Source organism: Ursus americanus, chromosome 18 (genome assembly GCF_024610735.1).
Source record: "Ursus americanus isolate L20-20 chromosome 18, mUrsAme1.1.p, whole genome shotgun sequence".
In the NCBI taxonomy this organism is placed as follows: Eukaryota; Metazoa; Chordata; class Mammalia; order Carnivora; family Ursidae; genus Ursus; species Ursus americanus.
The window spans coordinates 7,627,712-7,642,300 of record NC_142144.1 but is presented as its reverse complement, the minus strand read 5'-3'; the positions used below and the strand labels follow the sequence as shown (position 1 = coordinate 7,642,300).

Sequence of the window (14,589 nt, the reverse complement as noted above, 5' to 3'; positions counted from 1 at the left end):
CTGCATGTCTGTCTCATTAGCAGGGAGCAGCTCAGTCATGGCCACAAGCGAGGCCCAGGAGAACCGGGCTGCTCACACTCGAGGGAACACTGAAAAACCCCTGGCTTGTTACAGATTCCCAGGCCCTGCCAGAACTACGCTACAGGGCAGGGCGTCTCTCGCCACCTTCGCGTCCTGACATTTGAAGACGGACATTCTGGGGGTTCTGGGGCATTCTGTGCACTGCGGGTATTTAGCAACAGCCTACCAGTATATAAGGCCAGCTGTAACACCCAAAATGTCTTCAGATATTGCCAACTGTCCCCCACATTAAGAATCACTGCTGCAGGCCTGGGGCCAAACCCGACATGGGGCTCAATCTCCTGACCCTGAGATCACGACCTGAGCCGAAACCAAGAGTCAGATGCTTACCCGACAGAGCCACCCAGGCGCCCCATGGGCCGAACTTGTTAAACAAGCTCACCTGGGACTCTGATGCAGGAGGTGGGCCCCCAGCTAAAAGAGGGGCCTACCCAGGAGCACTGAGGGGGACCCCAGGGACCTCCCAGCCCCAGCTGTGCTCCTGGGTTCCTGAGAAGGCTGGTCCCTGGATTCTTCCCATCCGGCCCCTACAATGACAGGTGAGCAGAGAGAAGCTGCATCCCCTAAGTCCCTCCCAGCTGGTCCAGCAGACCCGGGGCGGGTGGGGGGGGGGCTGTCCCAGAGCCCAGCCAGCGCCTCCTCAGCCACGCCCACTCCACGATCTCCAGTCCTTGGCTGGGGTCCTGGCTGAGTGAGCCGTCGGTCGCGGTGATGCAGCCAAGGTTCCGGGCTGATGAAACCCAGCCCAGGCCGGGAGAGGCAAGAGTCTAATAAGGAAACAATTTAAATCGACAACATCTGCCCGTGCTTCCCCGAAGAGAAAAGAGTACAGCCGCCTGGGGAGGGGCCCACCCCAGGGACCAGCCAAGGCGTCCATCCAGAGGCCGTGGGGCGGCAGAGCTTCCATCCCAGCGACGTGGCCAACGTGGCAGCCCAGCAGCATCTGGCTCCTGCCAGGAATTCAGGGCCGCGCGCAAGGGAAGCGTCTTGCTGCAGCCCTGACACAGGCAGCCGCTCCTCCCGCAACAGGCTGAGGCAGCAGTCAGTTCCTAGAAGCCAGCCACTCTGTGCTAACACCAGCATGGTGGGGGGGTTGTCACCAGCCACCTCAAGACCGCTTCTCTGCTCCCCGGCCAATAGGAGCCCTGCTCCTGGCCCAGGAGTAGAGGCTGGCATCAGCAAGTGACCCGTGGGAGTACAGAGTGAAACAGCTGCTGGGGGCTGCAGCAACTCCAGATTGAAAAAGGAGTAGGGGGCCAGCCAATCACTTGGGCTTGGTGGGGAAGCATGAGGGTCAGGAGAAAGGATTCTGGAGTCACGCACCTGAGTTTGAATCCTGCCACTCACCAGCCCGAAGTTGAGCTGGATCAAAAGCCCCACAGTAGGCAGGTGCCAGCTTCCCCATTTGACAGACACAGGCACACAGTCTCCCTGCTCGGCCTTCCGTACCCGGTCAGGCCACAGAGGCAGCTTCCCCACCACTCAGGGGGCCCTGTGGATGCTCTTCTCCGCTGACAACAATGGGCCGCTCCCTCTTGCTCTTACAGCCAGAGAGGAGAGCAGGCCATTGAAAGGATCCAAAGTAACCTTCTAGCTTTGACCAAGTGCTCGTCCAATCCCACGCACCTGGACAAAAGTGTCCCCAGCTCCCAGTGTGGCCCAGCGGGACTCCTGTTTCCTAGGCATCCTGGCCCATATGGCAGGCATCAACTCTCTGTAGGCATGACTACCACCTACTCCACAGAGGAGCAGACTCTCACGAAGTCTGCTGGTCACACAGGAGGTGCTGATCTGTCCTCCCAAGCCCTACCTCAGGATCCCGCCCCCAGAGGACACTCACGTTGAATGGGGGATGTGGCTGCAACCATCAGAAGTAAGGTCCAGCAGGAAGCCAGGCACACCAGGCCCCTAACAGAGCCTCCCTTCCCCATCCCAAGACCATATATCTGGATGTTTCTCCCAGCCTCGAACCTGGCTGAGATATCCCAGGAGGCAGACTGGCAGGTGGCCCAGGCAGGCATTGTCCAGGCCGCTCCTGGCTGACTCACATCTGGGTGACGTTTGAATCATCCAAGGAAGGAAAGAGACAGGCGGGAGGGAATCCCATCCTCAGAGCCCTGTTCCTTGAATGGCTGGTCTTAAGCGAGTCAGGAGGATGTCCTTATCCTCTGAGCCCCCACCCAACCCCATGAGGCCTTTCCAAAAAGCACCCTTCCCCCAACTACTGCAGGCAGACAAATCACTTCCTCTTCTGGGCCTGGGTCTTAGGTATGGTGAAAACAGAACAAGCCTCCTGTGTCTCAGAGCATGGAGCTCCTGGAGGCAGGGCCCTTGTCTCACTCACTGCTGCTTCTGAGTCCTGAGGATGGCACCTGGCACACAGTAGGTACTCAGGAAGTGTCTGATGACTAAATTCGTGACCTTCACAGCCCTGCTCCCGGCAAGGGCTGCCACAGGCCTTCTTACAGTGCTCCTTCCCCCTCCAGGAAAGGGGCCTTCCAGCTGTGGTTGGGCCATGTCCTCGGGCTCTCTGTAGAGTCCAAGGGGTCAAGGATTATTGCCAATCTGGATCTGTCCCCAGGTGTTCCCATTCCCTAACACATGGCTCCCTGGTCTTCTGAGGCGACTGAGGGATACTCAGAGACCACTCATTCAGAGTTACGTCTCCTCACAGACTCAGGCGTGTTTTTCCAGCCATCTTCAGCAGCTCCCCAAGATTCCAACCACAGGACACAGGGCTCAGGGTCAGGTGGGACCATGAGGCCCTGACTCACCAATCTCTACCTCCTCCTCGACACCCGATTCTCCTACAGACTCATGCAGACCCTGGGCCAATCACTGCCTCCGTCATTCAGTCGTGCCACACACATTAACTGAGCATTTACTGCACCGAGCCAGGCCTGAGGAGGACCCTGAAGAAACATCCAGAATAAGCCTGGGCCTCAGTCTTGTCTGCATCCAAAATGCATGTGGCCATTCTCATTCAGGTCCACGTGATTTCTCTTTAGCCAACTCAAAACCTTTAGGAGGTGCTGGACCCTTCTCTTGGCATTCAGGGAGAGTACTCAGTCAGTCATTCCGAAAGAGAGGGGTCAGGGCCAGAGCAGCCAGGAGAAGCCAACACCTCCCCTCCCCCATGGTGCTCAGAACTCCTCTGAGAGCGGATGCAGCTAATGGTCTCCCCCGGCTCATGGGCCCCAGGTCAGGGACCACGGCTGTCTTGGTCATTGCTGGGCCCAGTGCCCAGTGCAAGGCCAGGGCGGTAGCCTGGCCCTAATCACAAATGTTTGCTGACTGGGTGAACCGCAGGAAAAGAGAAGAGAAACAATTAAAAGGAGGGACAGAGGAACATGGACCTTTCCCTTCTGCTCCTGGCCTTGGGTCCCCTCCAATAACTGCCCTGGATTAATACCAATCATTGCCAGCCTTCATTGAGCACTTACTCTGGGCCAGGGGCTATGCTGGGTAGATAACTGGTGTTAATCCATTTAACCCAGACACCAGCTTACCACCCCATTTCACAGATGAGGAAAGCGAGGCTCAGAGAGATCCCGCGGTCTGGCAGCCGCAGGAGCCCATCCTCCCTCTGAACTGCCAAGCCCCCACAGGCCAGCAGCCCCTGCTGGGGTTTTCGCAAGCAGCAGAAGGAAAACCTGCAGCCAGAGAAGACCGTTGGCAGCTGCCAAGATGAGTTACAGCCTCGTAAACAGGAGCGATGTGTATCAGGTCAGGACGGTTCAGATTGCCCCACCAGCAAGACCCTGGAAAGACAGGACCTCCTCCAGACTGCTAGGCAGCCAAGAAAGAGCCTCGTTTTTGTCTAGAGGTGCCCAGCACTCCCAGAGGCGTAGGATGTCTCACGGCCGTTGCTGACACACGTGTGTGCACACATTGTCAGTGCTCAGCTCACAGACTCTCAGAACAGCCCCATGAAACCAGCCCTCGAGAAGCAGGACAGGCTCCCAGAAGCCCCCTGCAGACATGACTGCCACCCCCAACAAAGATATCATCATCCTGACTCATATTAGGGTGGGTTTTTTGACTCAGATTGCTTTTGAACTTTCTATCAACAACACCACACAGCAAGCTCTTGTCTGCTTCCTTCCCTCCACGTTGTTTGTGACGCCCGTCCTGGTTGTGAGCGGCGGCGGCTTGTTCATTCTCACCGCAGAGGAGGCTCGAGCCTTGTCTGGAACCACTCCATGATGACAGCTGACAGCCACCTCCCCCTCTGCAAACTGGAGCCCCAAGTGGACAACCCCATGGCTACCCTTGGTGGTCCTAAAACACAAATTTGACTCTTCTGGGGCTCCCCCCTTGGGAAGGTCCAAACCCCTCCCCATGGCCTCCTGCCACTCCAGCGCCCCCCACCCTGCCCGGCTGGGCTGCTGGCTCCTCCCTGCTCAGCACTCTCGCCCTTGGCCTCCCTCTGCCCCAGGCTGCTCTTCTCCCCGCCACCTGCCCACTCCTCACTGGGACCAAACCCAGCACCACTTCCTGGGGAGGGGCCCTGTGACAGCAGAGCTTTGCCACCACAGGCCCCACACACGGAAGGTGTTCAGGAAATTGTCCCCTGCGGGACTGTGAGCCGCAGGTGTGCTCTGCCCCCACATGTCTGCTCTCGGGAGAGGAAGCGGTGGCAGGAGAGGATGGCCTGCCTGCCTTCCCCGGAGGCCTCCTCAGCACTGGGCTATGCACTTTTTCCCTGCTCAGCAAGTTTGGTCTACTTTCAGTTGCCAGGTGCATGGCCCTGTGCTGAACAGGTAGCCCTCCCACCCTCACATTAGCATCCCCACACTACCTGATGGAGGAAGAAGCCAAGACTGAGAGGACAAGGCCTCTGGCCACTGTCAGAGAGCCAACCCACAGCTGCCAAGTTCCAACAGCAAAGCCTGGGGTGGGCCCCAGCCCCCTCCTCCTCCCCATCCCACCGGGAGCAGCCCCACCTCCCATAGAGGGTCCACCCAACACACCCCATCGGTGCCCCCAGCTGCCTCTCAATCACAGCCTCTGAGCCCACGGCGGTGCCCAGCTGCCTGGTGTGCGGGCGAGGGCTGCTCCTGACACGGGCTGATACCTCTGGCCCCAGGGCGGGGAGGGGCAGGACCCAAGCAGCTGGCGGTGGCCGGCACACGATCCGGCACACGATCCAGCACCACCAGTGCCCACAATGGTTCAGTGCCAAGGGAGAAAAGTCGCAGCCCCATGCCAGCACCAACCGGCAGCAGGAAGCCCCAGGACGAAGACGCAACGGAGCCCACTCCTGCCCACAGTCTGGGGAAGGAGCTAAGAGGTGGGGACAGAGACTGTGATGTCCTGAGATGAGGGCCCGCAGTGGGTATAGGAAGCAAGAGTCCAAGGAAGGCTTCCGAGGAGGTGGCTCTTGGGCTGAGCAGGAGTTTAGCCAAGTGAAGCAGTGGGGGAAGGGAGCTTGAGGTCGAAGTAACTGCAGAAGCAAACAACTAGAAGAGTAAGGTGTGGTGGGAGCAAGGGGAGCGCCGGGAGAGGCAGGGGCCTCCCACCCACGGAGGGGCCCCTGGCTTCCTCACCCACTCCCCTGTCCCCAGCAGAATCTGACACTGGGGCCCTCCACCTCAAGTGGCGGGCTGTTGTCGGCCTGTCAGAGTGGGTCCCAAAGCTGGCTGTGAGAGGGTCCTTTCCCGCAGGCAGGACCTCACCCCCCACCCAGCCCAGGCCCTCCTGGGGAGAGTGCCCTAGATCACACTGGCTCAGAGCCAAGCACACCAAGGTGGGGCAAGTTCAAAGCAGTGCGGGAGCACAGAGACCCACTGGGGACCCTGTGCTCCAGGGCGAAAACAGTCCCCTTAGACAGTAAGTGTGCTCCTGGTCCATTCCCACCCCTCTGAAGGGCAGAGAGCTCCATGGGGAAAGTGTCCTCTCCCCACATCACCCCATAGAATCCCAAGAGAGAGAGACAGCACCCCAGAGTCAGTCCTGGACCACAAAGAAGTGCCAGCTGCCATGGGACAGGTAGGGGGGTTGGGGGGAGCGGAGGTGCACCACCCAGCACAGCACTGTGACTCAGCCCAGGGACGGGAGGATGGACTGCAGCATGTACTGTGCTTCCAGCAGGTGCCAGAAGCCAAGCTGGATGTTTGACAGGCATTATCTCACTGCGTCCTCCCCAGAACACTGCGAGGCAGGCACCACCAGCCCCGCTTGGTAGGATCGAAGGGACTAAGTTCCTTGCCCAAGGTCACACAGGCAACAAGACGCAGGACAGAACGTCCTTCCCAGTCCTAAGTCCAGGGCAGGGCACCAGCCTGACCAACAAGGCAGAAGGTCCTCCATCAGAGCTGCCTCCTCCCAGCTGCTGAACCAAGTTGGCTAGAGGGGGCTGCTGGCTGGCCGCTCTCAGTTGACATGCAGGCTTGGGGGCCAGCGGCTCCAAGCCTGCATGTGAGAGCTATTCCAAGCCTAAGGTGCCAAAAGAAGCTCAGAGTAGAGACCAAGGGTTTGCAAGCACAGCCCTAAAGAGACACCACTACCAGGCACAGACTGGGCAGGTTCAGGGCTCGCCAGGGCCACCACTGGCATGGTGTGACCTCCTGGAGAGCCAGAGGCCCAGGGGACAACACACTTCAGGTCACAGAGCACATCCGAAGTCGTGGGGGCTGGTCTGGTGTGCCCACGACCAGAAGCACTTGCCAGACAAGGTGGATAATGAAGACACACACACCCCGCTGCCGCCACCCGGGTCTCTTCCGGAGCAAATCTGATGTCTCTCCCCTGCTCAAACCTTGCCGTGGCTGTCTGGCAGGATGAAGGTAAACTTCCCCTGCTGCCAGGGTGTTCTACTGCCCATCCCCAGCAACAGACAAGTGACCACAGGATCGCCACATGGCAGTCACCAGACTGCACACAGAGGCCCCAGGCTCCCGAGACACACGAGCACACACACTAGCAGCCATCACAAGCCTCAGCAGGACTTCCCGAATGTGAGTTGGGACTTTCAGGTACTGAGCAAGCAGAGTTCAAGGGCACTCAGGGCACTCAGACACACGAGGTCATTGCTGCTGAGAACCCGTGGCCAGAGTGGCTCCCAGGACAGAGCTCACCGCGAGGAACAGGCCTCAGGGAAGAGCCTTGGCTCCACAAAGCCAGATCGTCTCAGGTCAGGGCTCTGCTGCTGCCAGGCTGGCAGACAGGGGGCAGGGGCTGCCAGGGTGGCACCTGCCAAAGGTGTGGCCAGCTGGCAGCAAAGGCCAGGTCCAAGGAGCAGACGTCAAGGCCAGGCCCAGGCTGGGCAGCTTCGGGCTTCACCATGGGCACCGGCAGCACAGTCTGACCCCACAGGGACCCAGCGGCTGGCCTGGTGCCCCCCTTGGCTGCCTGGAGTGGCCCCTACGGCTTGCCAGCAGGACTGTTCTCCACAGCTGCCTGCCTCCTCAGGCCCCTCAGCCTGCACACGGAAGGCCTTCCGCGGGGGCCCCAGGGACCAGGCAGGACCTGGTAAAACGAGGGACGCAGACTACAGCGGAGATCCAAAGGTGTGCAGGGGGGTCAGGAGCCTAGAACAGGTGTCCCGTGGAGAAGGCAACCACAAAGCCCCTGGGGCCAAATGCTGCCACGCGGCACTGTTGCCAGATACCCAATTTAAAAGAAACCAGAAGTCTAGATTTTTATTCTGTCAAAAACTACTAGAGAACAGTATGGGGCAGCAAAATCCCAGCTACATTTGGCCACCATGCGCCCTGTGAACTTCCATCTTCTGCCAGCCACTAAGCACTAGGTATGGTGCCAGGCGCTTCAGGACCAGGAAACCCACCTGCCCACTCTGCCTGCCAACCTTCCCTCCAGGCTGCCCGCTCTTCTCCCTCTGCCTGTCACAGTGCAGCCGGGCCGGCAAAACCCACCCAGCCAACTCCAACTGTCCCTTACGGGGTGCTGGTCAGGCCCCCTTGCCTCTTCTCCAGTCAGCAGCCAAGAGCCCTCGTCCTAATGGGCAAACCAGACCACACTGCCCCCTGCCCCTCAGCTGGGCCCCCAAGGCCAGGAGGGGTCAGGCCTGGCCACCCCCCATCTTCATTTGTACCAGTCCCTCCCTACTGCGCTGGCCGAGGAGGCTCCCTCCGCCTGTCTGAGAGGACTTGCTATAAGGTAAATCAACGCCTCCCTCTTGCTCCCTCCCCTGGAACCGCCAGCGCGTGCATGGGCCAGGCCACAGGACCCGTGCCAGCTGGGCGCAGAGACCTCTTGGGATGTTTGGGATTCCTCTTGTCTGAAGGATCGATTGGCTTAAGGCTGGAAGCCTGCACCCAGCCTACCGCCTCCCAACTCACCAGACTTGGCTGGGACCTCTGCATCCCTCCTAGGACCCCTGGAAAAGCCTCCCAGATGGCACTTGGATGCATCTGCCTGGTGGGCTTTCAAGCAGGGACCGTGGCAAATGCCCACTGTGCCCTGGGGCCAGCCCATGCCTGGCCCCAAATCCATTGCAGTGATTTAGCTTCACCCCCACCTACGGCCCTAGGGCCCCTTTTCCTCGGATATCACAGGATCTAGCTTGATGCCTCGAAAGTATCCAAATCTGGACTTTCCTGTACCACCCCAAATAAAAAGAACCTTCTTCAAAGGTCTGAGGCATCACATGGGGCTGTAGCCGCTTCCCGCCCTCTGCCATCAAGGCAAGGCAGGACTTTGGAGCTGGGCCTGCCCAGTTCAAATCACGGCCCTGCCACTCCCCGGCTGAGTGAAAGGGGCCCATCACTTCAGCTCTCCTGAGCCCAGTGCCCTCATCAGATCATGGGGTGGTTCCAGGGCTTGACTGATCACACATCCGTGCTCGGCAGGTCCCTAGCATCCAGGAAGCACACATCAACGCAGTTTGAACCCTAATGATAAAAAGGTTATCTTCCCAATTACATTACCAGCTGGGTGACTTCTGGCATATGGCTTCCCTTTTGACTTCGGCGCCCCCACAATCCCGTGGTCAAGAGGATTAATGGACATACCACTTGCAAAACACTGGCACAGAACGCAGGCCCTTGGAACACAGTAGCTGTGAGGATTACAGTTTTTTAAGGAGGCCTCAGAAAGATGAGGCTGGGGAACTGCGCGACATACCACCTGTTCTACCTGCTCGAATTGGGTCAGGCTGGAGCTGTGTACCCGGCTGTTGCCATGGCACCCAACAGAAGGAAATCCTCCAGCTAGGAAGGCGGGTGCTGCAGGGGTGGGGCCACAGGCCTGCTTTACTCAGACAACACCCATGCGGCCACCAGCAGTCTCTGGGCCATTCCAGGGATCCCTGGGGTTGGGAAGAGTATACTACTGGATCTGGGCCCAAGATCTAAGCAGGTGTCATCACCCCTGACCTACCCCGACTCCAAAACAACGGGGCCTCGGCCATCTGGAGGGGTGGGCTGTGAGGCGAGGCTCCCAGGCTGCAGAACAGGATGGGCGGGATGGGCGTGGAGGAGGTAGGAGCCCAGGAACCCCTATCTCCTGGGCAAAAGCCAAAGCAGCTCTAAAGCAGCCTCAGGTCCCAATGTCCGTCTGCTCCCTCGAGCCACACCTGCCCGGCAGCTGACAGGTTCCCAGAGCCCACTAATGCCCAGCCTTGGGGGCTCAATGTCAGCTCCTCCCTCCACAGCCCTGTCAGGTTTCAACCAGGATGAAGGCTGGGAAAGGCTGTTTGGGCTCAGCTGGGTTCAGGGAATCCATGGCCCCTTGCCAGGAGGGAAGAAGGAGAGGCAAAGGTAAAATCCAGACGCTGTGGGCTGAAACCTGGAACTTTCCAGACCTTCCCAGATGAGGGGGCAGGTTTAGGGCAATGGAAAGGCTGACAGGTAGGGTGACAGTGGGCCCCGTGCCTGAGAGGAGACCTCAGTCTGGGGCTAAATACGGATCCCTCAGTGGGATCTAAGACCCTGTTCCACCCCTAGCTCACGTGTGGGCCCTCTGCTGACTCTGGCTGGTCCCTCCAAGAAGTGGGAGGGCTGGGGCGTGGGGCCTGGACCCCTCTGCCATAGTAACCACAACTGCTGCAACAATTTGCCTGAGCCACACGTGGCCCAGCCGTTATCCATTATCCTCACAACTCTAGGGCCAGGTATGACTTCTCCCATTTCACAGACAAGGAAACGAAGGCTCAAAGGTAGAACAGGATAGTGGTTAAAAGCACACCCTGAAGGAATCTGGGCTCTGCTGTATAGCTCAGGCAAATCACTCCCTTCCTGAGCCTCAGTTTTCACCTCTGTAAAATGGGGATAATAATCCTACCGTTTCCCCACCCCTCCCCCCACCCCACTCCATGGCATAGTCCAGGAATTAAGGAAGAAGTGATAGTAAAATGGGGAGCACAGCACCAGCAATTGCTGGTTCTTGGAATCCGAGAGGTTAGGTAACTTGCCCAAGGTCACCCAGTCAGTGAGTGGCCAACACCAGACCCCAGCTCCGAGTACAACCCTTTCCCCAAAACCTCGGGCTGCTCTGTGGGTGGCCACGGGATCACTGCCTTCCCAGGCAGCAGAGGACTGCCACCAGCCCCCACAGCAAAGGGCAGCCCTTCTCCGAATTCCTCAGATAAGCAGTTCCTGGCAGACTGGGGAGCCTCCAGGCCAGAGTGGGCCCAAGTGCAGAGAAAAGGCACCCCCCCGTCCGCACCGGAGATTCCTAAATCTGGGTTAGGCTGTATCCCCACCCCCTTGCCGTGTCCTCCCAGGCCACCAGATTCATCCAATAGGTCTCCAAATAGGCCAAGTTCAGTTGAGAACTGCCTCCTGTGAGGTCCCTGGAAAGCCACTTACTTCCTCTTTCTGGGCCTCAGTTTCTCCAGCTCAGAACTGTGAGGCAGCTCCAGCTAAGTGGACCCACAAGGAGGCCTGAGTAGCCAAGGGACAGACCAGGAAAAGGAACCAGCATGTCCCAGGCACCGGGCCAGGCCCTGTACTGCATTCTATCTACTGAAACTTCTCCACAACTTTGACAGAGACCTGTATTGGGCCCAGAAAGTGACAGAGCTAGGACTCGAACCCCCATCTGTCAGACTCCGAGACACTCTCCCCTGGCAAGCCCCAACTCCGTAACCCCAGGTGGGCCCAGTCAGTGGGTGCAGCTCGGGAACTCAGTCACCCTCGGCAAAGAGCTGGACAGCTGGACCTGCAGGACAGGGAAGAACACATACGCAAAACTGGACCTAGCGTCTTTCAGAGAGGGTGGCAGCCTCCTTGACAAGGGCATTTGCAATGCAAAGCAGCCCAGCCCCAGCCAGAAGAGGACCGGACACTCGGGGAGAGGTGGGCAGGCCAAAATCCAGCCACCTTCCTCCAGCCAGACCGGCAGTGCCTGGGAACCTGTGGCTGGCCCAGGCTCTAAATCATATGACAGCCCAAGCGGCCCGCTGGGTGCAAGGTGGCCTGGAATACTCCTCCCCGTCTCAGCCCCTCCAGGCACAAACCCTGGTGGGTTCTCTGCGCAAGTCTGAGGGATGGGCCTGTGTGCAGGGCCCCAAGAGGGGGCTGAAAGAACGAACTCCCACCTATCCAGCTGGTCACCTGCAGACGGGTGCAGGCACCCTGCCAGTTTCCTCAGGCCCAGACCTCCCAGATCACTCAGCCCTGCCTTGTGCAAACCTGCCCCAGACACACATAATCCCCAAGGCTCTCTGGGCCCACAGGGGCGCTCCCACGTGCCAAGTGGCTAGATCTGGCTCATCATCCCCCCCACTCCCCTGCAGGCGCGACTGCCCCAGCTCCTACCTCGACGACAAGCTGACAAAATCCCCGCCATCCAGCAGCCGGACCTTGCAGAAGAGGACTCCGTTCACGAAGGGAACCGCAGTCAGCTCCTCCAGGGTGAAAGTGGTTTGGAATTTGAATTTCTTCTTCTTCATCAAGAAAGCCATGAGCGAGTTCCCTGAGTCTGAAGCCCCGAAGGCCGAAAAAGGGGGGGAAGCCAGAAATCCCCAGGATTCCTTTCCCTACACCACACCCCCTCCTCAAAACATCAGAGCCGGATCCCGCCCAGATGGTGGCGAAGGCGGCCGAGCAGGCGGGGATCTAAGTCCGGACGGCCCAGGTCTGAGCGACCAGTCCAGTTCGCGGGCCGGCTGGCTTCACCGTCTGGGAGCCGGGGTTCGGAGCGGCTCGGAGCGGCCGGGGGCTTCACCGGCATGTAAACAGTGGGGCATGGCCCAAAAGGCAGGGGCAGGGGTGGCGGGCGGCGCGCGAGCGGCCGCGCTGGCGGGCAGCATCCCGCACCGCGGTCTCCGGGGAGCTCTCGCCGCGCTACCGGGCGCGGCTGGCGGACCGGTGAGGCCGAGGGCGGCGGGCGGCCCCGCCCCCGCCCCGCTGGCGGCCGGGGGAGGTGCCCTCGCCGCGCACACGCCCCCGCACCTGGGCGCCCTGCGGCCCGCGCAGGTGAGTCCGGGTGACTGAGGGCACCCCCAGGGGGCGACCGGGAGCTCTGGGGGGGCTCTCCAGGAAGAGCGGCGGGGATACCCCGGGCCGGGAACGGCCGGCCACGGCCCCCTCCGGTCGGGCACCGGGCCCGGGCAGCCGGGGCGCCGCCTCCTCTTCGGTCCTGGGTCCCGCGCCGCGGGCCCCGGCGGAGCTGAGGCGCCTTTCCGGCCGGCCGGTGGCACCCGCCTCGCTCGCCGCCTCTGCCCAGCACCCCGCGAGCAGCAGCGCCGCCCCCTGCGCTCCGGGTGCGGCCACCCGAAACCAACGCTGTGCGGCGCCGCTGGGAGAATGCTGAGGCCCAGCGCGGCCGCCCGCGGAGCAGCCGCTGAGCGCGGGAGGGGCGGGGCGCCGGCGGCCCAGCCTGCCCTCAATTGGGCGACCTGGCGGGGCGGGCACGGAGCGCGATTGGAGGACGGCGGCGTGGGGCGGGACTCGCGGGAGGCAGAGGCGGCTCAGAACGCTTGGATTGGTGCGCCGCGCGGCTGGACCCGCCTCCTCGGTCGGGGCGGGGAGAAAGGAAAGGGAGAGGGGCCCCGAGAAGGCTGTGGGAGGTCGCGGGGCGGGAAGCTCCGGCTGGTCCGGCGAGGAGGAGGGCTCGAGCAGAAGAAAAGAAGAAACAATGAAGAGAAGAAACAATATGAACACTGGCTATAACGGCCCTCCAGTGTATCCCCAGACTTGAGCTCGTTAGCCGCTAAATCAGGCCCAGAGGTAGTGAGTCCCATTTTTCCAGAAACACCCAGAGAGGTGGCCAGAACTAGACCAAGCAGGTCTTTCGCCTAGGAATCTCTAGTTCTGAGCACTGAGAAGAAAGTGTGTGCAAAGGCTTCGCCGAGGAAGTGACTTGGAGCAGTTCATCACGCAACCGGTGCTAGACCCAGCTTCTCCCCCAAGCTGCTTTCCAAGCCTTTTGTTGTCGGTTAGCTTCTTAGCCAGTTATTGCTGCTCTCTGACTACATTAACTGCCCTGGCTACAGAGACCGCTTCCAGAGCCTCGTACCTCCCAGACCCTGAACACCTTGTAGTTCGTTCATTCAGTCCCCAGATGTTAACCGGCAATCTGCTTGGAACCAGGCTTGGACCCAGCAGTGAGGTCCTGGTGGCCCTCCCTCTCCAGCCTCTCTAAGCCCAAGATGAGATGGTGGAAGGAGCAGCCTGGGACACTGGCAGCAACAAATCTGGTAGATGAGAAGTGGAACTGGGACTGGAGGAGCTCCGTAGAGGCAGGATGCATGCCCTGAGTTAGGCAGGGGCATGCACAGGGAGCCTCTAGAGGCGTGGAGGACAGAGAACGTTGTGCCCACAGAAGCTGTGAGTACTTCCATCTGGCTGCATTGAGATTCGAGAGAGGCAGGGGGCAAGCGATACAGCTGGAAGGCCTGTAGTGGCTGGATCTTACAGAGTCTTTAGACCAGAGTAAGGAGGGGAGCCACTCACACATTTTGAACAGGAGAGTGACCCAGACTTGTTTTTTGGTGTAAGAAGCTGGCTCCGGCATCCCCTGGTGTGGAGGAGAGAATATGGGAAACAGGGCTAAGGGGACTTGTGTTGATCCAGACAAGAAATGATGAGGGCAGAACCTCCAAGCTGAGAGAAAACAAGAGGATGAATTTGAGAGACAGAAATTGGTTGCACTTGGGGCTGAGTTAGGTCCAGACATGTAACTGAGGGCTCAGATTTATGATTTCTTTCTGCCTCCTAGCCATAAAATGGGGTGGCAACCTGTACTTCTCCCCAGTAGGTCCCATGATTTAGAAAACACAATTAAGCCAGACAGATGAAAAATGGTAAGAGCAGCTCCCACTGCTATTATGTACCCCATGTACAGCCAGGATAGTTGAGGCCTGGAGAGTTTAAATCATTAGAATGGGGTCTTAACCCTGGAGCACAGGCACTAGAGGGCTAGGCTATGCTACCCACTCTGTGGGGTGTGTTCTCTTCACTGATCCTGGCTGGGCCTGCTCCACGGGGGAAGAGCCTGTGCCCACCTGACCCCAGAAGGGGATTTCAGAGGAGAGGACCAGCCAAGGAGGTCTCAAGGCCTGGCTGGCGCCTTAGCTGTGACCACGAGTAACCCCAAACT

General features: G+C 59.7%; 1 protein-coding gene across 2 annotated transcripts in view; it reads right to left on the bottom strand.

Annotated features, from left to right (window-relative positions):
- EEIG1 (estrogen-induced osteoclastogenesis regulator 1) overlaps positions 1-12,798 on the bottom strand; it is a 34,167-nt gene extending 21,369 nt beyond the window's left edge. Inside the window, exons 1-3 of one of the 2 annotated variants that reach the window (XM_087869338.1) lie at positions 11,805-12,798; positions 8,668-8,670; positions 934-1,098 (exon numbers count right to left, since the gene is read on the bottom strand). In XM_087869338.1, coding sequence (XP_087725464.1) covers positions 934-1,098; positions 8,668-8,670; positions 11,805-11,950 — 314 coding nt within the window. In that variant the 5' untranslated portion in view covers positions 11,951-12,798. The remainder of the gene's footprint in view (positions 1-933; positions 1,099-8,667; positions 8,671-11,804) is intronic. The other variant, XM_045771020.2, reaches the window with a different exon arrangement.
- Positions 12,799-14,589: the final 1,791 nt, after the last annotated feature.